Source organism: Fundulus heteroclitus, unplaced genomic scaffold (genome assembly GCF_011125445.2).
Source record: "Fundulus heteroclitus isolate FHET01 unplaced genomic scaffold, MU-UCD_Fhet_4.1 scaffold_41, whole genome shotgun sequence".
Classification (NCBI taxonomy): domain Eukaryota; kingdom Metazoa; phylum Chordata; class Actinopteri; order Cyprinodontiformes; family Fundulidae; genus Fundulus; species Fundulus heteroclitus.
In genome coordinates this window covers 563706-588921 of record NW_023396824.1, presented here as the reverse complement: position 1 = coordinate 588921, position 25216 = coordinate 563706, and the positions used below count along the sequence as shown (strand labels likewise).

Below are 25216 nucleotides of genomic sequence, written 5' to 3'. Positions count from 1 at the left end.
CCTTGATCAGGGCGGTCTCTGTACTGTGGTGAGGAAACCTGAGTGGAGAACATCAAAGCGGCTGGTCGTTGTTAAGAAGGTGTTTAATTGTTGAAACTCAGCTTTTTCTATAATCTACTGATAAAGGGGAGGTTTGAGATGGGCCTGTAGTTCTGGAGTAGAAGTTTGTCTAACTTGTTCTTTTTCAGCAGTGGTTTGATAATTGCTGTTTTTAGGGACTGGAGGAAAACACCTGACAGAAGGGACGCGTTTATTATCTGAGACAAATCAGACGCTATGACAGGCAGAACGTTCTTAAAGAACGCTGTGGGGAGAACATCAAGGCAGCAGGAGGAGGAACTTAGCTGCTGAATGATCTGCTCTAAGCTTTTGGAGTTTATTTGGCTGAATTTAGACCAAGATCAGCTGATTTCTGTCATTACATTAATGTAGGCAGATTAATTATATGTAAGCCTTCACCTCCCAGTCTCTGAGGGTTCTGTGGGTAAATGTTTTTGTAGAAAGGAACACCCGGCATCACACAGACCAACTGATCCTGGATCTTTGGCCTGGACCATCTGAACCAGACTGCTCAGGTAAACTGAGGCTGTCCCATCATCTAAATCACCTGGACAGGTGTCAGTTTAGCTACTTCCTGCATTGACAGGATGTACTTCCTGCTTTGTGTTAATGAGAAATCAAACTAAAGTGAATCTCATGTGGGGAACCTCAGAGCTCCATCCTAGGGCCTCTTTTATTTAACTGGTCTGATCCCAGCAGCTCAGACTAAGCTGTAATAAAACATCAGTTTCTATGCTGATGACAGATAACTTTACATGTTGTGTCACTGACCAGAGTCCATTCAGTCAAAATGTCCTTAACTTCAGTAAATGGTCGGGTCACAGTTGTCTCCAGCCTAACGGAGGAGGAACAGAAGGGATGAGATCAGTTTAAATCATTAGCTTTGTGTAGTAATCTGGCTCTGGTTCCACTTTGCTCTCAGTGCAGACCATCACCACCACTTAGCTGGAAACAACGATGACGTACGTATGAATTACCGTCACATTAATAAACTGAGTCACTAAAATAAGATCTGAGAAGCTCTGCTCTGTGTGGGAGAAAACTGGTTCTCCTGCATCTGAAAATAATCCTGACAAGTTTCAACGTGTGAGAGCAGGAAGAGAGCCGTAGTTTATCTCTCTGCAGCTGCTGTACCGTTACCCATCAGCCACTGGGGCAGAGTGGTTCCCACAGCCAGAACATGAACCCTCAGTGTCCCTCAGCCACGCTGCAGAGCAATAAAACCTCTTCTCCATGTTGCTTTGTATCGTCCACCATATACTAGTTTTTAGGTCAGTTCTCTGGCTTCTGCTCTGGTGTTAAACACTGAAAAAGGTTATTATAGGGATATAAACATTCATGTTGACACAGAATGTGGTAACCTTAGTGTAGCCTTGATCAAGTCCAGAGTCCTCAAAAAATAAAGTTCTTATTCAATCACTTAATCTGGATGGCATTATCTTGGCCTCTGGTAATAAAGTTAAAAATCTTGGTGTTATTTTTGACCAAGACATGTCATTTAAATACCATATTAAACAGGTTTCCAGAGTTTCCTTTTTTCACCTCAGGAATATCGCCAAAATTAGAAACATTCTGTCCAGGAGTGATGCTGAAAAACTAGTCCATGCATTTGTTACTTCAAGGCTGGACTATTGTAATTCTTTACTATCAGGAAGTCCACAAAATGCAGTTCAAAGTCTTCAGCTGATCCAAAATGCTGCAGCAAGAGTTCTGATGAAAATCAACAAGAGGGATCATATTTCTCCTGTTTTAGCTTCCCTTCACTGGCTTCCTGTTAAATTAAGAATAGAATTTAAAATTCTACTTCTAACGTATAAAGCCCTTAATAATCAAACTCCATCATATATCAGAGCTCTGATTACCCCGTATGTTCCTAACAGAGCACTTTGCTCTCAGACTGCAGGTCTGCTGGTAGTTCCTAGAGTCTCTAAAAGTAGAATGGGAGGCAGATCCTTTAGCTATCAGGCTCCTCTCCTGTGGAACCAACTCCCAGTTTTGGTCCGTGAGGCAGACACCCCGTCTACTTTTAAGACTAATCTTAAAACTTTCCTTTGTGACAAAGCTTCTAGTCAGAGTGGCTCATGTTACCCTGTGCTACCTCTATAGTTATGCTGCTATAGGCTTAGGCTGCTGGAGGACATCAGGGTCTATTTCTCTCACTCTGCTGAGTTCTCCTACTGCTCTCCAATCTGCATTATTTGTTATTTCAGCTTTTAACTTTTTGTTCTCTTTAATTTTTCTCTTCATAGAAGGTACACCTGGTCTGGCGTTCTGTTAACTGACATCCTCAGGGGAGGCAGATCATCCTCTATTACCATCTAACATAGAAAGTACTCCTGGGTCAATGTGTGCTTCTGAGCTTTCTGTGTCTCTGCTCTGTCTTCTCTAACATAGAAAGTACTCCTGGGTCAATGTGAGCTTCTGTGCTTTCTGTGTCTCTGCTCTGTCTTCTCTAACATAGAAAGTACTCCTGGGTCAATGTGAGCTTCTGAGCTTTCTGTGTCTCTGCTCTGTCTTCTCTAACATAGAAAGTACTCCTGGGTCAATGTGAGCTTCTGAGCTTTCTGTGTCTCTGCTCTGTCTTCTCTAACATAGAAAGTACTCCTGGGTCAATGTGAGCTTCTGAGCTTTCTGTGTCTCTGCTCTGTCTTCTCTAACATAGAAAGTACTCCTGGGTCAATGTGAGCTTCTGAGCTTTCTGTGTCTCTGCTCTGTCTTCTCTAACATAGAAAGTACTCCTGGGTCAATGTGAGCTTCTGAGCTTTCTGTGTCTCTGCTCTGTCTTCTCTAACATAGAAAGTACTCCTGGGTCAATGTGAGCTTCTGTGCTTTCTGTGTCTCTGCTCTGTCTTCTCTAACATAGAAAGTACTCCTGGGTCAATGTGAGCTTCTGAGCTTTCTGTGTCTCTGCTCTGTCTTCTCTAACATAGAAAGTACTCCTGGGTCAATGTGAGCTTCTGAGCTTTCTGTGTCTCTGCTCTGTCTTCTCTAACATAGAAAGTACTCCTGGGTCAATGTGAGCTTCTGTGCTTTCTGTGTCTCTGCTCTGTCTTCTCTAACATAGAAAGTACTCCTGGGTCAATGTGAGCTTCTGAGCTTTCTGTGTCTCTGCTCTGTCTTCTCTAAGCCCCAGTGGGTGGATGCAGATGAGCGCAGTGAGTTCAATGGCAAGAACAAGGTCTGGGCAATCAACAGCTATGCTGGTAATCAGATACCCTGCTGGGGTAATAAGTTGGTCAAGGAAGGAAATCCACACCACTGATGTTACAACACGAAAGCTACTCTCCATACATGGTGGACTCCACCCCAGATCTAGTCTCTATAGGCTGTACACTAAGCACAAAGAAGGAGGCAGAGGCCTGGTGAGCACCAGATCCACCATTGCAGATGAAATATCCAAGCTCCAAGAATATATCAGGGAGATAGCCCAAAGGGATGAAGCTCTCAGTGAAAGTCTCAACGGAAGAGAAGGAACTAAAGGAACCATCTTGGAGAAGGAACCCCTGCATGGGATGTACCACCGACAGACATTGGATGTGGCTGATATGACCAAAACCTACCAATGGCTAGAGAGGCTGGACTGAAGGACAGCACTGAAGCTCTGATCATAGCAGCACAGGAGCAGACCTTCAGCACCAGAGCCATAGAGGCCCAGATCTACCTGACCAGGTAAGATCCCGGGAGCAGGCAATGCAGAGAGGACCCAGAAACCATCCAGCATCTCACAGCAGGGGGTATGATACTAGCTGAGAAGGAATACATGGAACACCATAACCACTGGGCTGGTATAGTGGACAGAAACATCTGTTCAGAACACCTGGAGACCCCCAGGTCAGCATGGGAGTCACCTCCCCAGGTGGTGGAGAATGACTGAAGATCCTGTGGGACTTCCAGATAATACAGACAGACACAATGGTAACGGCCAACCAAGCGGACATTGTGATCATTGATAAGCAGCAGAGGACAGCCGCTGTGATGGACGTGGCCATCAGGATGGAAACATCAGGAAGAAAGAGAACCTGAAGAAAGACCAAGAGCTATCAGGTCAGATATTCAGTGTGGCCTTCACAGAGAGACCGAGCTTCTTCACGCTCCAAAGAGCTGAAGAACTGCATCTGATTTAACTTTGCTGTGTGTTTTCCATTTTTAGGAGTCTTTAGGGAGTTTAAAACTTTGCTGAAGAAGCTTTTGAAGCCTTTGGTTAAAAAAAAATATTTATTGTTGTATAGTGGAAAATCTGACAATAAATAAATAATTCCCATGTCAATAATGAAATTTATTTGAAACCATTGACTTCCATTGGCAATTAATGCTATTTGATGAAAAGACTGAAAGTTCGTACAGATTGAGCAAAACAAACCGGACTACATAAAAATATAATGTGGGGCACCTGAAGGGTCAATACTGGGGCCTAGTCTGTTCATTATGTACACTAATGACAATAAAAATATCTAAGCTGATGAAATGTCTGCTTTTTGCAGATGACACTATTATAATCGGTTCAGACGACAACTTGGAGCAACGCTTGAAACAAACAGTTTAGGAAATGAATAGGCTAAAAAGTTTAATGTAAATAAATAAGCTATTTGGTAAGCAGAAAGACAATACTATAGTACAAATAACTACTGATGACATAAGAACTGAAAGAGTTCAACAAAATGCATTTATGGAAATTGTGATCGATGACAAGTTGTCTTGGAAACGTCTTTTTAGTTATTTGTGAACAAAAGCTGCTAAAGGAGTGAATAATATGAAGCGAGCTGGTCATGCTCTCAGTCTTGTTATATTTTTGTGATTTCGTATTGAAATATTGTGTCAAAGTCTGGGGGAATTGTTATAAATCACATTTACTGTCTTTAATTTAACTCCAAAAAAGGCAATAAGGATCGTTGTGTAACGTAATGATCACAATAATTAACTGTTTGTAGAAACTGTTTGTCCAACACAGGGCAACTCACATGTTTTAGGACTGTAAGAAGAAGCTGGAGTACCCAGAGAGAACTCATGCGTCAACAAGGAGAACAGGAAAACTCCAGGAGAACCCAGGACCTTCCTGCTGCAAGGCAACAGCAGAACCTTGGGGCCCAAGCAGGTAGGCCGAGCAAAAATACCAACGGAGGAGGAAATTAAAGTCTCTAAAATGTGTCTTTCAAACGGAAAATTTTGAATAAAAACATTTATTTGTCTACAAATTTAACTAAATGAAAAAACAAGCACCTGAAACAGGGAATAAACTCAAGGTTTCCTCCTGAGCCTGAGTGACCGAAAGAGTGAGACAACAGTGACACCTTGTGGTCGGTCTGTAGCATCGCACCTTTGAACGGCACCAGAACCAAGGAGTTTTACAACAAAATGTGTCAAATAAAGCCACAACTTTTAAAATCAATTAAAGCAGAAATACAGAAAAAAACAGATGTTGAATTACGATAAACTGACATTTTAATGGTATATCTGAAGCTGAAACTGATGAAAAATCTGCTCAACCTGAACAAACAGAGAGCAGGAAAAGAAACTCTATTCTTCCTCGTGGTTTCAAACGTATTTGAGTCTGTCCATGTCTGAATACGTCACACCTCAGAGGGTCCAGGCAGGTATCCCCCCCCCCCCCCTCCCGCAGACCGCAGATCGGGGCGTGGCTCCACGTTGAGCCCTGTTTGACCCCATTTAGGGCGCCATCTGGCGGCGGAGACCATTCAGCACATCCACAACCAGCAACCTATCACCTATCGGCAGGGTTTTTTGTTTGTATGACAGACCAACTAATTCCACCAACTAAAAAAAGTCCATCCATTTTCCAAACCGCTTTATCCCTCATGGGGTCGCGGGGGGTGCTGGTGCCTATCTCCAGCGTTCACCGGGCGAGAGGCGGGGTACACCCTGGACAGGTCGCCAGTCTGTCGCAGGGCAACACAGAGGGACAAACAGGACAAACAACCATTCACGCACACACTCACACCTAAGGACAATTTGGAGAAAGCAATTAACCTAACAGTCATGTTTTTGGACTGTGGGAGGAAGCCGGAGTACCCGGAGAGAACCCACGCATGCACAGGGAGAACATGCAAACTCCATGCAGAAAGACCCAGGGGTGTACTCGAACCCAGGACCTTCTTGCTGCAAGGCAACAGCGCTACCCACTGCGCCACTGTACTAACTAAAAAAAGTGATCAACAAAATTACCAGAAAATCACTATTAATGTATATTCATCATCATATTCATTGGACAGGCTTTCAGCATTGTGTCTGAACAAAGAGTATTTAGTGGTAAATAAAAGTACCATCAACTTTTTAAAGGCATGCATAAGCACTTGGAAAAATTTGAAATGGAATAAGGAAGGATAAATAAAGAAATAAAAAGCTTTCATAATGGGCCTAAACAGAACGTACCCTCTCATTTTACTGATGAATGGTCCATCACTGGGTCTGCAGCCTTGTAGCTGGAGAAGAGACAGTGGAATAGTCCGCTGTTGGTGCATTTAGTCACTGTTAGTGTGTCACCATCCAACAATATACTCTACATGTGTCTCTACATGTCGGGGGGGGATATACATAGATGGAATAATTAAAAGTCCACAAGCCTAAAGCTATAAAACTTTGTTTTAAATATTGTTTTAGAGACACAGAGAGAGAGGGTGAGTAAGAGATTAATATATATATATATATATATATATATATATATATATATATATATATATATATATATATGAGGTTATACTTGAAGGTTTATAAAATGGAATCCGTTTTTTTTTTTTATTAATAGTTTCTATTTATGTTCAAGTTCATATATAGATATGTAATGTGGCGTTGGTCTTCATACCGATGAATATACATGTGTTGATTGTGATTTTCTCGTAATTTCGTCGATCACTTTTTTTAATTGGTGGAATTCTGTCTGAAAAAAATTCATTCAAATTAAAAAAAATCTGGCCGTTGCTGTTTGTGAATGTGCTGAACGGCCAAAATGGAGTCAAACGTGCCTCAACATCGAGCCACGCCCCCAACGTTAAACCACGCCCCCAACGTTGAGCCACGCCCTGATCTGAGGTCTGCAGTCAGGGGCTCCACGGCCCAGGGCCCCCTCAGCCGGTGCTGGCAAATTAAAATCCTCTTAAGATTTAGGGAGGACCAACTCTGACACATTTACAAACATGGAAATAATGAATGCGCAATAAATAAATATTCAATTAATTTATTAATTTATTTAAGCAGTGATTAAATATTACAATGAGACATAAATGAGTACATCTTCTTTATGTGTTCACCTTTATCGGTTATACCAGGGGAGTGCTGGCCGAGTGGTTAGAGCAGCACGCTTGCACTCAGAGAAGGATGCAAGTACCCGGTTCAATCCCCACTGCCTGCACTCTGGGTCCCTGAGCAAGACCCTTAACCCCAGATTGCTCCCCAGGCGCCACACATGGCAGCCTACTGCTCTCCAAGGTGATGGGTTAAAAGCAGAGAACACATTTCATTGTAATGTATGTTTCAATGGCAATAAAGATGATATTACTACTACTATGTTTACCTTTCTGCATATATGTGTCTCGTAATTATTTGTGCTTCTCGTGCCAATGAGGTTTTTTGTCGGATGCTTCACACTATATGTGGGAACATAAATTATGAAGCACCTGTCTTTTTTATCTCCCTCCACTTTCCCAATGTAAATCTTTCTTCAACAGATTCAAGGGCAGCGCCTGTGTACTCCGTGTAAAGCGGGTGTGAGGTAGTTTGCAGGAACGCACCTAACTGCTGCGCTGATAGCAGCGGCCGACTGGCTGCGTTCCTTGGCAACGCAAGGCCTCAGTCAACGGTTCCCCCAAAATGTTTGTAAAGTGTATGTGATGGACGGTTGTACTGGAACTGAATTTTCGATTGCAATGCAAATTGCAGTTGACAAATAAAATTGATTGATTGATTGATTACTATTACATCTGATTTTATTTATTACTTATTTTGAAACGTATGTGTACATGTTTTAATATTATTCTTCCTCTTTATTTCCGTCCCTTTTCCCAATTCTCTTACATTTCTGCCTCACTATGCAAAGTAAGAGGGGCGGGGCTTAAGGGACAGCTGCTGCCTATTGGTCGGTTGGACAGCTCAGTCTGTGGCTGCTACCATATATGGCTGCCCAGGTCATCAGCTGATTTGAAAGCAATGCTGTGAATAAAACCTGGAGATGCTGCTCTACAATCCTGCATAATATATTAAATTCTGTAAATAAAACTGTTAAACGCTGTTAAACTTGAATATATCATCTTTTTTTACCTGAGTGCACCATATTATTAAGAATTATGAAACATTTACTCTGGTGTTTACCTTTTATTATAGCCATTTCTTTAGGGCTAACTTTAAATTAGACTAGCTTGTGGTTTCATCTTTTTAACTATTTTAATCTGAATTTGCCCACAATAAAGAAATTCTTATATTGTAATTCCTGACTTAATTACCTGTGGAGGCGTGTGTGGGTCAGCGGATCATGTAGTGAACCGTTCTGAATGCTGACGCTGTTTGCTGGGTGTGATTACTTTTACAAGCTGAGTTCTGTTCCAGCTGAGCTCTCTGTGGTTCCTGTGGTTCTACACAGACACTCTGACCCAGTTTGGCTGACACCTCGACCAGACGCCGCGTTGATCTGATAACGCAGTGAAACCCACAGGGCGTCCTCCTCTGAACCACCGCAGAGGAACTGGGCCAAAGGTCTGGTCTCAGGTGAACACCTGACCTCCAGGTTGGTTTTGTTTCCAGGAGACAGAGCGTCCAGAAGCTCTGGGACCTCCCCACGTCTCCAATAGGAGCGGTTTGGTGCTATGCTGACACTGAGCCTCTGGTTCTGGTGAAACCCGGTTGGATCCATTTCAACCGGTCAGTTCAGCGCTGCAGCCACTGATCTCTATTTATTCACTGGATGCTGATTGGCCGTATATAATACATGTTGCTGTGAAGCCACCAGCCGCCATATTGGTAGGGAATATGTGCGTTACAGCATCGAATAACAAGGATTTTTTTTCTCATGTTCAGGGGAGGCTTAAGACTTATAAAATGTCAAATGCCATAAACTGTTATGCTGTCTGTGCATCAGCCTTTAAATCTGACATAGAAATACAATAGAGCTAAACTAATGAACCAATTTAAGCTCCACAGAGCTTCAGTTTCTTCACTAGAAAAATCACAGAAATTAGCAAAATACACACTGAAGCGTACATGTATAACTATACATTACATACACAGCGTGTATATGCACACACACATTCTGCATAGTAATAATAATAATAATAATAATGTTACTAACCCTAATAATAATAATAATAATAATAATAATACACACACACACACACACACACACATACATACATATATATATATATATATATATATATATATATATATATATATATGCCAAACATCCATTTAATCAAAAACTACTACTCGGACATTTCACAGTGGATTGCTTTCTATTTACTCTAATTTACACAATGTCAATGACTAACTCAGTCAATGTCATGGAGTCTGTCCGAGATAGCCAGACTAATGTTAGACTACAGACTAAACTACAGGATACATCAGCGTATATATGGATTATCTTCATAATCCACTGACTGTAGAATTACCTGTGAAACGTTTTCACTCAGCCAGTAAACTGCTTGTTGTTGCAACCAAATCCTATGGGATTCTGTGAGAGTAGGGAGTAGCAAGATGGCGGCCAGTGACTTCAGTTTTTCGGGCTTATCGGCTATCCAGTGAATAAATAGTGGCTGCAGCTGATCTGCTGATTTTAGGTGATTTTACTGAAACATCAACCGTAGCTAAAAGCTGCTCCGGCTGCTGTTTTACCACAGAAACACGTTTACGTCACTTTCTGTTTGCCGTCTTGACAAATAAAACCATTTTAATCGTCCTGATTTAATGCAGACATGGAACCAGAACCACATCAAACATCCTTTACTGCAGAAAGACCTGCTCCCATTAAACGAGCTTAAATAACAGCTGAATAAGTTAAAAAAGGTCAAAGTGCTACTTTTCCTGCTTCAAGCATCTCCAGATTAAAGTTCTGACTGTAGCAGAACCTATGGAGGTCCACCAGAACCTCCATTATCTCCACCTCCTGGGTGCCGGTCCGGGGCAGCCTGGACAGGAAGTGAGGTCACAACATCAGCAGCTGATGGTTCCTGTGGGTCCGGTTCTTCTCACTTCAGCGTACTCCGTATGTGGATCAGGACCTGAACAGAACCAGACGTGACCGATCAGAAGCAGCAGGAACCAGACTGACTAATCTGGGTGGTTTGATGGTTACCGGGTCGCCGGCTGCTGGGTGGCGCCGCCCGCCTGCTGACGCCCACCTGGCTGTAGGTGACGTCTGGTTTGTCAGCGGCTGGAGGACAAACGTACAGGTGAGTCAGGGCAGACGCAGGAATCAGGGAGAAATCAGCTGCAACACAACGGAGAAGGATCTCACCTGCAGGAGTCCCTGGACCACATCGTCTCAGCAGCAGAACCAGCAGAACCAGAGACAGCAGAACAGAACCGGCTGCAGCAGCTGATAACACAGCCAGCAGGAGCTGAGGAGAGCAGACAGCTGGGCTTTCCTCGCCTGGAACAGACAGGGAACGTGTGATGGGACCGGTTCTGTAGATAGAACCATGCTCAGGTTCTCTGTAACAGCTGAAGGAGGGTAGATAGAACCATGCTCAGGTTCTCTGTAACAGCTGACGGAGGGTAGATAGAACCATGCTCAGGTTCTCTGTAACAGCTGAAGGAGGGTAGATAGAACCATGCTCAGGTTCTCTGTAACAGCTGACGGAGGGTACTGGGGCAGAGAGGGAACGTGTGATGGGACCGGTTCTGTAGATAGAACCATGCTCAGGTTCTCTGTAACAGCTGACGGAGGGTACTGGGGCAGAGAGGGAACGTTTGGTGGAACAGCCGACAAGATCTACTGAAGAACAGGAACCAACCTGAGCCACCTGCTGGAGCCCCGGTTCCATTCCCAGCTCCAGATCTACCATCTCTGAGCTTTAAAGGTTCCTTCACTGATAAAAACATAAAGACGGCATTAACACGGGGGTCAGAGGACCGTTTATCAGTCAACCAATCAGCAGTCTGAACTCACAACGGTCAACGCTCGTTAACCAATCAGCCTCTTCGACCGAGGCTCATCTGAGTACCTCTAATAACAGCTAAGATCGGTTACTTTATTATGTTTCTCTACAAATTAAGAGATATAAGGTTTGTTTAGAAATTAGGGTTTAAGTTGTTAAAGATATTACTAATAAACAATATTTGGTATTTGTGATTAATATTTGGTGGTATATTTTTATATCTAAGAACATATAAATGACTTTAAACTCCAATTAGCTGATTGATGAATGGGAATAAAATTAAAATTAAAGAAAACAAGAAAATGTTAAACAACACATCAGGAATATTTTAAGGGGAAAATAAAACCCATGTAGTATTTAGAGGAGACAACGAGTCTTTGGACTCTGTTAGTACGTCTTCACAGCTGCTTAATGCCGTTTCTGGTCGACGTAGGACCCGGTCCATGTAGACCGGGTCCTACGAAGGATGCAGCCCCTGAATCTGGACACACCCAATGTCTCAGGCCAAGGACACATCACCGTGTGACAGGAGGGAGGTGGAACCAATCTATGGTGGGTTTGAACATTAGAAACCAATAATCCAGGGGACCAAAACCCGGGCAACCAAGTTACCCGGAGCATAAATTGTTGAACTGGAGAAAATCTAGAAAACCAGGTTTTTATAACTTTCAAACATTTCAGAAGGAAAGAAATCTTGAAAACACAGGTGGGTTTAACTTTAGTAAAAGGCCAAATACTGTGAGCAGAGTGATAAAAGCAACAAACGACGTTAAAACACGATAAAGAGGAACGCTAACAATGCGTAAATAAATAGGGGCCGAGGACAGAGCCCTGTAGAACTCCACGGTTAAAAGCAACGATACGAGGAACGTATTTGACTCAAGCTGCTGACCTGAGACAGAGATGCTGCTGGATGGAGACTCTCCATGAGCGCTGATGCTACACCTGTAGAGGCCTTCATCAGAGCTGGTCACATGGTGGAGGGTCATGTGACCTGCAGGCTCAGTCCTGATGAGGGAGCCATCTTTATAGAAAGCAGCTGGGAGGTTGGAGGGAGCGGTCTTTGTGTGACAGCTCAGAGTGACGTCATCTCCCTCCATCACAGGGAGGACAGGACTCTGCAGGATCACTGATCCACCTCAACACAGAGACAAACTACAGCATTTCATCCATTTCCACACAGCTTCATCAACACTAACTCCACAGTCTGATCTTACCAGTGACAGTGAGCTGGATGCTGCTGCTGCTGGCTGCTCCCTCTCTGGATTCACACCAGTAAACTCCACTGTCAAATGGCACGAGATAACGGATCACCCAGGAAGAACCTTCCTGCTCTGCCCATCGATCACTCTGGGAGTCGTTATCTTTGCTGGTGTTCCTCCACAGGGTCCATCCTGCAGGAAAGTCCTCCTCACAGCTTAGAGACACCGAGGCTCCTTCAAAGAACTGAGATGTGCTGGGACTGACAGTCAGACGAGCTGTTAAAGAGACACAAGCAGGAGTGAACAAGACGTCCACCATGCAGGAAGGACAGGAAAGAAGTCCATGAGACGGAGATCAGGGTCTACAGGAGAAAGGAGGAGGTCTCCTGGTCCCTCAGTCCTGAGCTTTAGATGTTTAGTTTAGGTGGAAACAGAGAAAGGAGGTGTTGGGTTGTCTTTACCCACCGTTGTTGGTTCTGCAGCCCAGCGGTGAGGTCAGCACTGGAGAGGAGAACCAGAAACAGTCAGAAAACGGTTCTGGGTTTCTGGAGACCTTTAACGGTGCTTTACAGCTTTAAAAATATCAAACTATTCTTAATGATCATAAGTTTTACCAATAAAAATCAAACATTCAGCATGTAATGATTAATCTAGCCAGTAGAACCTGAAGGTTATTCTGGATCTACCTGAACAGGCTGAGCTTACCGAGCAGCCACAGCAGACATGTCGTCTCCATTGTGTCTTCAGATGAATATAAAGGTCAAAGCTTTCTTTATCATGGCAGGAAACCCCACTTCCTTTGTTCTACACAGCAGCAGCTGGGGGTTTCTGAAACCAGCTGATCAGATCAGCGCTTTGACTGGAATGATTTTAATAACTGAGAGCTGCTGGTAGATCAGCAGGAAGCCCTACCATCACAGACCTCATCATAATGACATGTAAACCAGCCGCTGTAGGGAAAGAGGCGGTGGTGTCGCTCAGGTTTCCTCTAAACGGGACCCTCTGCCTGTAATCTGAGACTAGCTGACGTTGGTACATAAACCAAAACCAGCAGAATGTCTGTGGACTAAGGAAGCTCCTCCTCCTTTTCTGTAAACACTTCGTTTTAAAGAGGTGTTGAAGCAGGGTGAGAATCTGTGATGGAAACTCACCGACATGACGTAGAGCAGCCATCAGTCCTGGAGCTCCTCAGGGTCGTGTACCTGGACTCCTTCTCTTTGCTCTGCTGAAGGTTGGGTTCCCAGAGGAGGAGGTGTTCCCAGAAGACTACCTGTCTGTGGACAGTCAGGAAGCAAATGTGACGGTTAAATTCCTGCTTCAGCCTCCACCTCCTGCTGAATTCACACAACTCTAAAGAGGTGGAGAAGGATTGAAACACAGCCGCCATCTTCCCCAGTCACTGCAGTCTGGGAACACGGTTTCCAGGTTCAGTTCTCAGTTCTAGTGTATTTACACAACACCAATTAACAAGACGTCACCTCATGGCTCTTTACAAATTTAATCAAATCATCCAGATAAATTGGTCAATGCTTTTCTAAGGACAACCAGCTGATTCCACCGAGTCACCGTCTGCTCATGCAGAGCCAGGGTTCCCAGACTTTTAGAGCCTGATCCTGGTTCTCATGCTGCATTTCTTCTGCCTACCTGTAAATTCCCCTGTTCCAGTACTCACACTGACCTTTCTGTAACATAAAGGGCTAACTTTTGTACAATATGCTACATTTAAGATTTTAACAATTTATTGTGCCAGCTGTGTTAAATAGTGACTGAATAAACAAAAAGTTTTGCTTTTTTTCACACATTATTAAACTTAGACATATTTATGGGACAAAACAGGCACGTTTTAAGTTACTAAATAGAAACAAACAAGCTATGTGAAACCCTGATAATCCTCAGGAAAGCCCCAACTACCGACTGTAATTATGGCTTCATGTCTTTTTCCACCATGCTAATTTCTCTGTGTAATCCCTTCTGCTTTTCTGGCCTTCAGAGCACATCAGTGAGTTTTGGTTGAGAAGCTGAATCTGCTCCGCCAGGCAGCAGAGTCAGCAAAGGAGCTAGGTGGTTGTTGAGTGTTTCTATTTAAAAAGTGAATCACATAAAGACCATTTTGCAAGGTAGGTTAATCTGTAGCACATTTCAGTAACAGGACAATTCAAAGGAAAGGACATTGCAGTGGAACAGCAGCAGCAGCAGCAGCAGCAGCAGCTAAAGATAAGTTGGACTACAAACTCCAACATTAACATGTAAAGGCAACTCTGAACAGGTTTTTAAACTTGATTTAAAGGAGAAGTGCAGTCAAAATCAGAATTCAAACTGCTGAAAGTACTTTAAATCTAAAATTATTACATACTGTTGAATAAATGATAAGCTTTTTTAATTAAGAGTCATTTTCATTTGAAGGTCCTTTTATGGGGGCAGCCATCTTGGTGAAGAACAGCACTGCCTCCTCCCAGTTTGTGACGTCACTGTGTGGTATCGGCTGTAGAGCAAGTCCCAATGCCCCATCTGTCCCTTTGTAAATAAATATCCGTTTTCATGCCGAAATATTTTTTAACCTCTTAAACAAAGATAGACATGGTATTAATCATTTACATTTAAATTAATACTAATTTTACATTTTAGAGACCTGAGTGAACCCTTAGATCCTTGTCATCATTAAACATTGTAAAATAATCTCACACTGGACTCCGTTTGGACCGCTTCCCGTTCCTCTTGTAGCACCTCCACCATACTTACTTCTTTTATAACTATTATGGTCTGGCTCCACTTAAGGTTGAGCAGCGGCGCCCTCAACTGGATGCTGGCCACAATGAAAAAAGGTCAGTCTAGAAGACAATACCAGTTAACTGGATGGAGCAAACTTTAATCTAATGAACCATTATTCAACAATTGATCATGTCTAAGTCTAAATTACTTATATAAATCAAAATTTTATGTCACTGTTCAAGGGACACAGAGCTCTCAATTAATAAATAAAAATTGTTCCTAAATATATAAAGGGAACAATTTATTTCGGAATCCATAACAAACTAATTTCCTTTGCTAGAATTTAAACTCCACCGTGGAGTAAACTCTCCCTGTATCTACGAACTCCTCCTGCTGGCATCTGATTGGTCAGACAACAGCAGCTAATCGAGTTCTGACCAATTACAATTATTGGAATCCTTTTAGCTCCGCCCCCTGGTTTTAGCACATGGCCATCTAAAGGGGACAAATCCACTTTTTTAGCCCTTAAATCTATGTTGTTGTGTAGTTTGAGTTCTATGAGTGCAGAAAAGTTGATTCATAGTTTTCAAACCATTTTGTTTTACATTTTTTAACATTTACATTTCAGTGTTTGCTACAGAGCTGCTAAACAAGGCCATGGACTTCTAGCTTACTAATTTCACCAGTAGGCTGTTTAATTTTTTTTGCTGTTATTCTGTCGTCCAAGCTGAAGGATGTTAAAACTACACGTTAATTTCATTGTCCCCCAGGAGACTACAAAAATGGCCGAACGGGGTGGAGTGGAACGCTCTGTCACCTGCAGGGGGGTGGGGTTAAAGAGCCTTCTTTAGATTTAAAGAGACGGAGCCAAAACGAGCCGTTCTCACACGAGCCTCAGACCAGGGGAACCAGAGGAGCTGTGGGACTAAACTAATAAAGATTTCAGACCAAAACGTTGCAGTTCCACTTTCTATAGACCACGACTGGATGACTTAGATGAGAAAAGAAAGACTATAAAAAATATAAAGATCTAATTAAAAGGGTATCATATATATATGCTTCTTATAAATAACTAAAGATTTAGTTATAGATAGAGGATACATTTGGATAAGAAAATCAGCTTAATGCTTCTCTGTACCTTCATTCTTTGTGTCCTTCACATAGTTTTTGTCTAGGTGTTTTTTTTTTTACTGATTTAACAGTTTCAATAAATCCAAGGGATTACCAAGAGGTTCCTCAGTCTATAAGCAGCTAGAACCACAGTATTCATACTGTTTTAACTGTAAAGTACAAACATCATTTTATAATGTTCTTTCATGAAGTATCCACGAGAGAATTTAATCCTTCCAGGTGATTTTTGGGATTAATATAAAAACATTTAATTTAATGAGAGAAAGGTTTTAAAGCTTTAAACCAAATGATGTGTCTCATCAACAGTTGCTGATATCCGTTTAATCTCCTCATCGACTAAACGAGCGCAGAACACAACAGGAAGTGGGTAGCGGGGTCTGAGTGAAGGTTGGTGGTTTAATTCCGCTCTCAGTAATCTGGAAAATGAAAGTAGCTTTAGAACCGACAACCGTGGCTTTCTGGTCTATTCTTAGCTACTGCTGCGGTCTGGACCGGTTCTGATGTGTTTTTCTCCATAAACAAGTAAAAACAGGTTCTGGTTCTGACTGCATCTTAGTTCCAGCTGTTCAGTCTGGGCTTTAGCGGCTCTACTTACTCTCATGTTTAAACATTTAGTTCTATACTAAACCCATAAAGTTCATATTTGAGCCGTTTCCACTGAAAGCTCAGGATTTAAAGCCCCAGGCTTTGTTTCCTGGGTAAATGAGAGCCTGGCCCTTTAAGGCCTGTTTCCATGGCAGCAGGTCAGCCTAATGACGAATGGGAGAGTTGTGCAGAAAACTGAACTTCACCTTTAGTCCAGCAGTTTTGTTGTAATTATTGTTGTTTCAGCTGATAAATTAACAGGTGATGAGCAGCTTTAGATTTATAGTTGATTCATTTCCTCCATTATTCCTGAAGCTGCTCTGCATTTGGAACTTTTACAATTATGTTACATTTAATATTTAATAACATTTCTATTATTAAATAATCAGAAACTCTGCTCATGTTAAAAAAAAACACCTAAATGAATAAAATGAAATGTGTAAAACACAGTTTTTTGTCGAATCGTTTTATTCAACACAGAACGGACCAATCAGGAACCACAGCAGCATGTTCTGCAGCAGCTGAAGCTGAAATGACGACTTGACTTTAGTCTCCAGTTAGTGATGTGATGACTGAATTATTTAAAGTATTTAATTAATTAATGCTTTAATATATAAACACACGAGCCTAAATAATTAATGAGGATTATTATGGTTTCAGCACTAATATATAAACACACGAGCCTAAATAATTAATGAGGATTATTATGGTTTCAGCACTAATATATAAACACACGAGCCTAAAGCTTCTGTGAAACCATCTTTGGTTCTACGTGTTTGTTTAACGGCTTTAGAACCAGAGGGAAGAAGCTGCTGCTCAGTAAAAACAACTTAACTCATGTAGAGAATGTTCTACTAGCAGAACTTAAATCATGTAGAGAACGTTCTACTAGCAGAACATAAATCATGTAGAGGACGTTCTACTATCAGAACCTCTGGTTCTGTAGAAACCCAGCAGGTGGAACTCCACAGAACAGCAGCTGTAGGTGTGAACCCTCCCAGAACATAAATCATGTAGAGAACGTTCTGCTAGCAGAACATAAATCATGTAGAGAACGTTCTGCTAGCAGAACATAAATCATGTAGAGAACGTTCTACTAGCAGAACATAAACCATATAGAGGACGTTCTACTATCAGAACCTCCGGTTCTGCAGAAACCCAGCAGGTAGAACTCCACAGAACAGCAGCTGTAGGTGTGAACCCTCCCAGAACATAAATCATGTAGAGAACGTTCTGCTAGCAGAACATAAATCATGTAGAGAACGTTCTGCTAGCAGAACATAAATCATGTAGAGAACGTTCTACTAGCAGAACATAAACCATATAGAGGACGTTCTACTATCAGAACCTCCGGTTCTGCAGAAACCCAGCAGGTAGAACTCCACAGAACAGCAGCTGTAGGCGTGAACCCTCCCAGAACTTAAATCATGTAGAGAACGTTCTACTAGCAGAACATAAATCGTGTAGAGGACGTTCTACTAGCAGAACCTCTGGTTCTGCAGAAACCCAGCAGGTAGAACTCCACAGAACAGCAGCTGTAGGCGTGAACCCTCCCAGAACATAAATCATGTAGAGAACGTTCTGCTAGCAGAACTTAAACTATGAAGAGGACCCTCCACTAGCAGAACCTCTGGTTCTGCAGAAACCCAGGAGGTAGAACTCCACAGAACAGCAGCTGTAGGTGTGAACCCTCCCAGAACATAAACCATGTAGAGAACGTTCTGCTAGCAGAACTTAAACCATATAGAGGACGTTCTACTATCAGAACTTCTGGTTCTGCAGAAACCCAGCAGGTAGAACTCCACAGAACAGCAGCTGTAGGCGTGAACCCTCCCAGAACTTAAATCATGTAGAGAACGTTCTACTAGCAGAACATAAATCGTGTAGAGGACGTTCTACTAGCAGAACCTCTGGTTCTGCAGAAACCCAGCAGGTAGAACTCCACAGAACAGCAGCTGTAGGTGTGAACCCTCCCAGAACTTAAATCATGTAGAGAACGTTCTACTAGCAGAACATAAATCGTGTAGAGGACGTTCTACTAGCAGAACCTCTGGTTCTGCAGAAACCCAGCAGGTAGAACTCCACAGAACAGCAGCTGTAGGCGTGAACCCTCCCAGAACATAAATCATGTAGAGAACGTTCTACTAGCAGAACTTAAACTATGAAGAGGACCCTCCACTAGCAGAACCTCTGGTTCTGCAGAAACCCAGCAGGTAGAACTCCACAGAACAGCAGCTGTAGGCGTGAACCCTCCCAGAACTTAAATCATGTAGAGAACGTTCTACTAGCAGAACATAAATCGTGTAGAGGACGTTCTACTAGCAGAACCTCTGGTTCTGCAGAAACCCAGCAGGTAGAACTCCACAGAACAGCAGCTGTAGGTGTGAACCCTCCCAGAACATAAATCATGTAGAGAACGTTCTACTAGCAGAACATAAATCGTGTAGAGGACGTTCTACTATCAGAACCTCTGGTTCTGCAGAAACCCAGCAGGTAGAACTCCACAGAAAAGCAGCTGTAGGCGTGAACCCTCCTAGAACATAAATCATGTAGAGAACGTTCTACTAGCAGAACTTAAACTATGAAGAGGACCCTCCACTAGCAGAACCTCTGGTTCTGCAGAAACCCAGCAGGTAGAACTCCACAGAACAGCAGCTGTAGGTGTGAACCCTCCTAGAACATAAATCATGTAGAGAACGTTCTACTAGCAGAACATAAATCGTGTAGAGGACGTTCTACTAGCAGAACCTCTGTTTCTGCAGAAACCCAGCAGGTAGAACTCCACAGAACAGCAGCTGTAGGCGTGAACCCTCCCAGAACATAAATCATGTAGAGAACGTTCTACTAGCAGAACTTAAACTATGAAGAGGACCCTCCACTAGCAGAACCTCTGGTTCTGCAGAAACCCAGCAGGTAGAACTCCACAGAACAGCAGCTGTAGGCGTGAACCCTCCCAGAACTTAAATCATGTAGAGAACGTTCTACTAGCAGAACATAAATCGTGTAGAGGACGTTCTACTAGCAGAACCTCTGGTTCTGCAGAAACCCAGCAGGTAGAACTCCACAGAACAGCAGCTGTAGGTGTGAACCCTCCCAGAACTTAAATCATGTAGAGAACGTTCTACTAGCAGAACATAAATCGTGTAGAGGACGTTCTACTAGCAGAACCTCTGGTTCTGCAGAAACCCAGCAGGTAGAACTCCACAGAACAGCAGCTGTAGGCGTGAACCCTCCCAGAACATAAATCATGTAGAGAACGTTCTACTAGCAGAACTTAAACTATGAAGAGGACCCTCCACTAGCAGAACCTCTGGTTCTGCAGAAACCCAGCAGGTAGAACTCCACAGAACAGCAGCTATAGGTGTGAACCCTCCCAGAACATAAACCATGTAGAGAACGTTCTGCTAGCAGAACTTAAACCATATAGAGGACGTTCTACTATCAGAACTTCTGGTTCTGCAGAAACCCAGCAGGTAGAACTCCACAGAACAGCAGCTGTAGGCGTGAACCCTCCCAGAACTTAAATCATGTAGAGAACGTTCTACTAGCAGAACATAAATCGTGTAGAGGACGTTCTACTAGCAGAACCTCTGGTTCTGCAGAAACCCAGCAGGTAGAACTCCACAGAACAGCAGCTGTAGGTGTGAACCCTCCCAGAACATAAATCATGTAGAGAACGTTCTACTAGCAGAACATAAATCGTGTAGAGGACGTTCTACTAGCAGAACCTCTGGTTCTGCAGAAACCCAGCAGGTAGAACTCCACAGAACAGCAGCTGTAGGTGTGAACCCTCCCAGAACATAAACCATGTAGAGAACGTTCTGCTAGCAGAACTTAAACCATATAGAGGACGTTCTACTATCAGAACTTCTGGTTCTGCAGAAACCCAGCAGGTAGAACTCCACAGAACAGCAGCTGTAGGCGTGAACCCTCCCAGAACTTAAATCATGTAGAGAACGTTCTGCTAGCAGAACATAAATCATGTAGAGGACGTTCTACTATCAGAACCTCTGGTTCTGCAGAAACCCAGCAGGTAGAACTCCACAGAACAGCAGCTGTAGGTGTGAACCCTCCTAGAACATAAATCATGTAGAGAACGTTCTACTAGCAGAACATAAACCATATAGAGAACGTTCTACTAGCAGAACCTCTGGTTCTACAGAAAGCCAGCAGGTAGAACTCCACAGAACAGCAGCTGTAGGTGTGAACCCTCCCAGAACATAAATCATGTAGAGAACGTTCTACTAGCAGAACTTAAGTCATGTAGAGGACGTTCTACTAGCAGAACATAAATCATGTAGAGGACGTTCTACTATCAGAACCTCTGGTTCTGCAGAAACCCAGCAAGTAGAACTCCACAGAACAGCAGCTGTAGGTGTGAACCCTCCCAGAACATAAATCATGTAGAGAACGTTCTGCTAGCAGAACATAAATCATGTAGAGGACCCTCCACTAGCAGAACTTCTGGTTCTACAGAAACCCAGCAGGTAGAACTCCACAGAACAGCAGCTGTAGGTGTGAACCCTCCCAGAACATAAATCATGTAGACAACGTTCTGCTAGCAGAACTTAAACCATATAGAGAACGTTCTACTAGCAGAACATAAATCATGTAGAGGACGTTCTACTATCAGAACCTCTGGTTCTGCAGAAACCCAGCAGGTAGAACTCCACAGAACAGCAGCTGTAGATGTGAACCCTCCCAGAACATAAATCATGTAGAGAACGTTCTGCTAGCAGAACTTAAACCATATAGAGAACGTTCTACTAGCAGAACCTCTGGTTCTGCAGAAACCCAGCAGGTAGAACTCCACAGAACAGCAGCTGTAGGTGTGAACCCTCCCAGAACATAAATCATGTAGAGAACGTTCTGCTAGCAGAACATAAATCATGTAGAGGACGTTCTACTATCAGAACCTCTGGTTCTGCAGAAACCCAGCAGGTAGAACTCCACAGAACAGCAGCTGTAGGCGTGAACCCTCCCAGAACATAAACCATGTAGAGAACGTTCTGCTAGCAGAACTTAAACTATGAAGAGGACCCTCCACTAGCAGATTCTCTGGTTCTGCAGAAACCCAGCAGGTAGAACTCCACAGAACAGCAGCTGTAGGTGTGAACCCTCCCAGAACATAAACCATGTAGAGAACGTTCTGCTAGCAGAACTTAAACCATATAGAGGACGTTCTACTATCAGAACTTCTGGTTCTGCAGAAACCCAGCAGGTAGAACTCCACAGAACAGCAGCTGTAGATGTGAACCCTCCCAGAACATAAATCATGTAGAGAACGTTCTGCTAGCAGAACTTAAACCATATAGAGAACGTTCTACTAGCAGAACCTCTAGTTCTGCAGAAACCCAGCAGGTAGAACTCCACAGAACAGCAGCTGTAGGTGTGAACCCTCCCAGAACATAAATCATGTAGAGAACGTTCTGCTAGCAGAACTTAAACCATATAGAGAACGTTCTACTAGCAGAACCTCTGGTTCTGCAGAAACCCAGCAGGTAGAACTCCACAGAACAGCAGCTGTAGGCGTGAACCCTCCCAGAACATAAACCATGTAGAGAACGTTCTGCTAGCAGAACTTAAACTATGAAGAGGACCCTCCACTAGCAGAACCTCTGGTTCTGCAGAAACCCAGCAGGTAGAACTCCACAGAACAGCAGCTGTAGGCGTGAACCCTCCCAGAACATAAACCATGTAGAGAACGTTCTGCTAGCAGAACTTAAACTATGAAGAGGACCCTCCACTAGCAGAACCTCTGGTTCTGCAGAAACCCAGCAGGTAGAACTCCACAGAACAGCAGCTGTAGATGTGAACCCTCCCAGAACATAAACCATGTAGAGAACGTTCTGCTAGCAGAACTTAAACCATATAGAGGACGTTCTACTATCAGAACTTCTGGTTCTGCAGAAACCCAGCAGGTAGAACTCCACAGAACAGCAGCTGTAGGCGTGAACCCTCCCAGAACTTAAATCATGTAGAGAACGTTCTACTAGCAGAACATAAACCGTGTAGAGGACGTTCTACTAGCAGAACCTCTGGTTCTGCAGAAACCCAGCAGGTAGAACTCCACAGAACAGCAGCTGTAGGCGTGAACCCTCCCAGAACTTAAATCATGTAGAGAACGTTCTACTAGCAGAACATAAACCGTGTAGAGGACGTTCTACTAGCAGAACCTCTGGTTCTGCAGAAACCCAGCAGGTAGAACTCCACAGAACAGCAGCTGTAGATGTGAACCCTCCCAGAACATAAACCATGTAGAGAACGTTCTGCTAGCAGAACTTAAACCATATAGAGGACGTTCTACTATCAGAACTTCTGGTTCTGCAGAAACCCAGCAGGTAGAACTCCACAGAACAGCAGCTGTAGGCGTGAACCCTCCCAGAACTTAAATCATGTAGAGAACGTTCTACTAGCAGAACATAAACCGTGTAGAGGACGTTCTACTAGCAGAACCTCTGGTTCTGCAGAAACCCAGCAGGTAGAACTCCACAGAACAGCAGCTGTAGGTGTGAACCCTCCCAGAACATAAATCATGTAGAGGACGTTCTACTATCAGAACCTCTGGTTCTGCAGAAACCCAGCAGGTAGAACTCCACAGAACAGCAGCTGTAGGTGTGAACCCTCCCAGAACATAAATCATGTAGAGAACGTTCTGCTAGCAGAACATAAATCATGTAGAGGACCCTCCACTAGCAGAACTTCTGGTTCTACAGAAACCCAGCAGGTAGAACTCCACAGAACAGCAGCTGTAGGTGTGAACCCTCCCAGAACATAAATCATGTAGAGAACGTTCTGCTAGCAGAACTTAAACCATATAGAGAACGTTCTACTAGCAGAACATAAATCATGTAGAGGACGTTCTACTATCAGAACCTCTGGTTCTGCAGAAACCCAGCAGGTAGAACTCCACAGAACAGCAGCTGTAGATGTGAACCCTCCCAGAACATAAATCATGTAGAGAACGTTCTGCTAGCAGAACTTAAACCATATAGAGAACGTTCTACTAGCAGAACCTCTGGTTCTGCAGAAACCCAGCAGGTAGAACTCCACAGAACAGCAGCTGTAGGTGTGAACCCTCCCAGAACATAAATCATGTAGAGAACGTTCTGCTAGCAGAACATAAATCATGTAGAGGACGTTCTACTATCAGAACCTCTGGTTCTGCAGAAACCCAGCAGGTAGAACTCCACAGAACAGCAGCTGTAGGCGTGAACCCTCCCAGAACATAAACCATGTAGAGAACGTTCTGCTAGCAGAACTTAAACTATGAAGAGGACCCTCCACTAGCAGAACCTCTGGTTCTGCAGAAACCCAGCAGGTAGAACTCCACAGAACAGCAGCTGTAGGTGTGAACCCTCCCAGAACATAAACCATGTAGAGAACGTTCTGCTAGCAGAACTTAAACCATATAGAGGACGTTCTACTATCAGAACTTCTGGTTCTGCAGAAACCCAGCAGGTAGAACTCCACAGAACAGCAGCTGTAGATGTGAACCCTCCCAGAACATAAATCATGTAGAGAACGTTCTGCTAGCAGAACTTAAACCATATAGAGAACGTTCTACTAGCAGAACCTCTGGTTCTGCAGAAACCCAGCAGGTAGAACTCCACAGAACAGCAGCTGTAGGCGTAAACCCTCCCAGAACATAAACCATGTAGAGAACGTTCTGCTAGCAGAACTTAAACTATGAAGAGGACCCTCCACTAGCAGAACCTCTGGTTCTGCAGAAACCCAGCAGGTAGAACTCCACAGAACAGCAGCTGTAGGCGTGAACCCTCCCAGAACATAAACCATGTAGAGAACGTTCTGCTAGCAGAACTTAAACTATGAAGAGGACCCTCCACTAGCAGAACCTCTGGTTCTGCAGAAACCCAGCAGGTAGAACTCCACAGAACAGCAGCTGTAGATGTGAACCCTCCCAGAACATAAACCATGTAGAGAACGTTCTGCTAGCAGAACTTAAACCATATAGAGGACGTTCTACTATCAGAACTTCTGGTTCTGCAGAAACCCAGCAGGTAGAACTCCACAGAACAGCAGCTGTAGGCGTGAACCCTCCCAGAACTTAAATCATGTAGAGAACGTTCTACTAGCAGAACATAAATCGTGTAGAGGACGTTCTACTAGCAGAACCTCTGGTTCTGCAGAAACCCAGCAGGTAGAACTCCACAGAACAGCAGCTGTAGGTGTGAACCCTCCCAGAACATAAATCATGTAGAGGACGTTCTACTAGCAGAACTTCTGGTTCTGCAGAAACCCAGCAGGTAGAACTCCACAGAACAGCAGCTGTAGGTGTGAACCCTCCCAGAACTTAAATCATGTAGAGAACGTTCTACTAGCAGAACATAAATCGTGTAGAGGACGTTCTACTAGCAGAACCTCTGGTTCTGCAGAAACCCAGCAGGTAGAACTCCACAGAACAGCAGC

At 43.5% G+C, this 25216-nt stretch overlaps 2 protein-coding genes across 3 annotated transcripts in view; one reads left to right on the top strand and one right to left on the bottom strand.

The window, feature by feature from the left end:
• The window catches only part of LOC118560255 (protein NLRC3-like), a 943592-nt gene that overhangs the window by 506560 nt on the left and 411816 nt on the right, over positions 1-25216 (top strand). The gene's annotated exons all lie outside the window — the stretch shown is intronic.
• LOC105923007 (zinc finger protein 239) overlaps positions 9744-25216 on the bottom strand; it is a 46695-nt gene continuing 31222 nt past the window's right edge. For both annotated transcript variants that reach the window (XM_036131181.1, XM_036131182.1), the window contains 7 exons: positions 12827-12862; positions 12377-12637; positions 12052-12297; positions 11016-11090; positions 10517-10651; positions 10355-10432; positions 9744-10280 (listed from right to left, as the gene is read on the bottom strand). In XM_036131181.1, the coding sequence (XP_035987074.1) occupies positions 10213-10280; positions 10355-10432; positions 10517-10651; positions 11016-11090; positions 12052-12297; positions 12377-12637; positions 12827-12862 (899 nt within the window). In that variant the 3' untranslated portion in view covers positions 9744-10212. The remainder of the gene's footprint in view (positions 10281-10354; positions 10433-10516; positions 10652-11015; positions 11091-12051; positions 12298-12376; positions 12638-12826; positions 12863-25216) is intronic.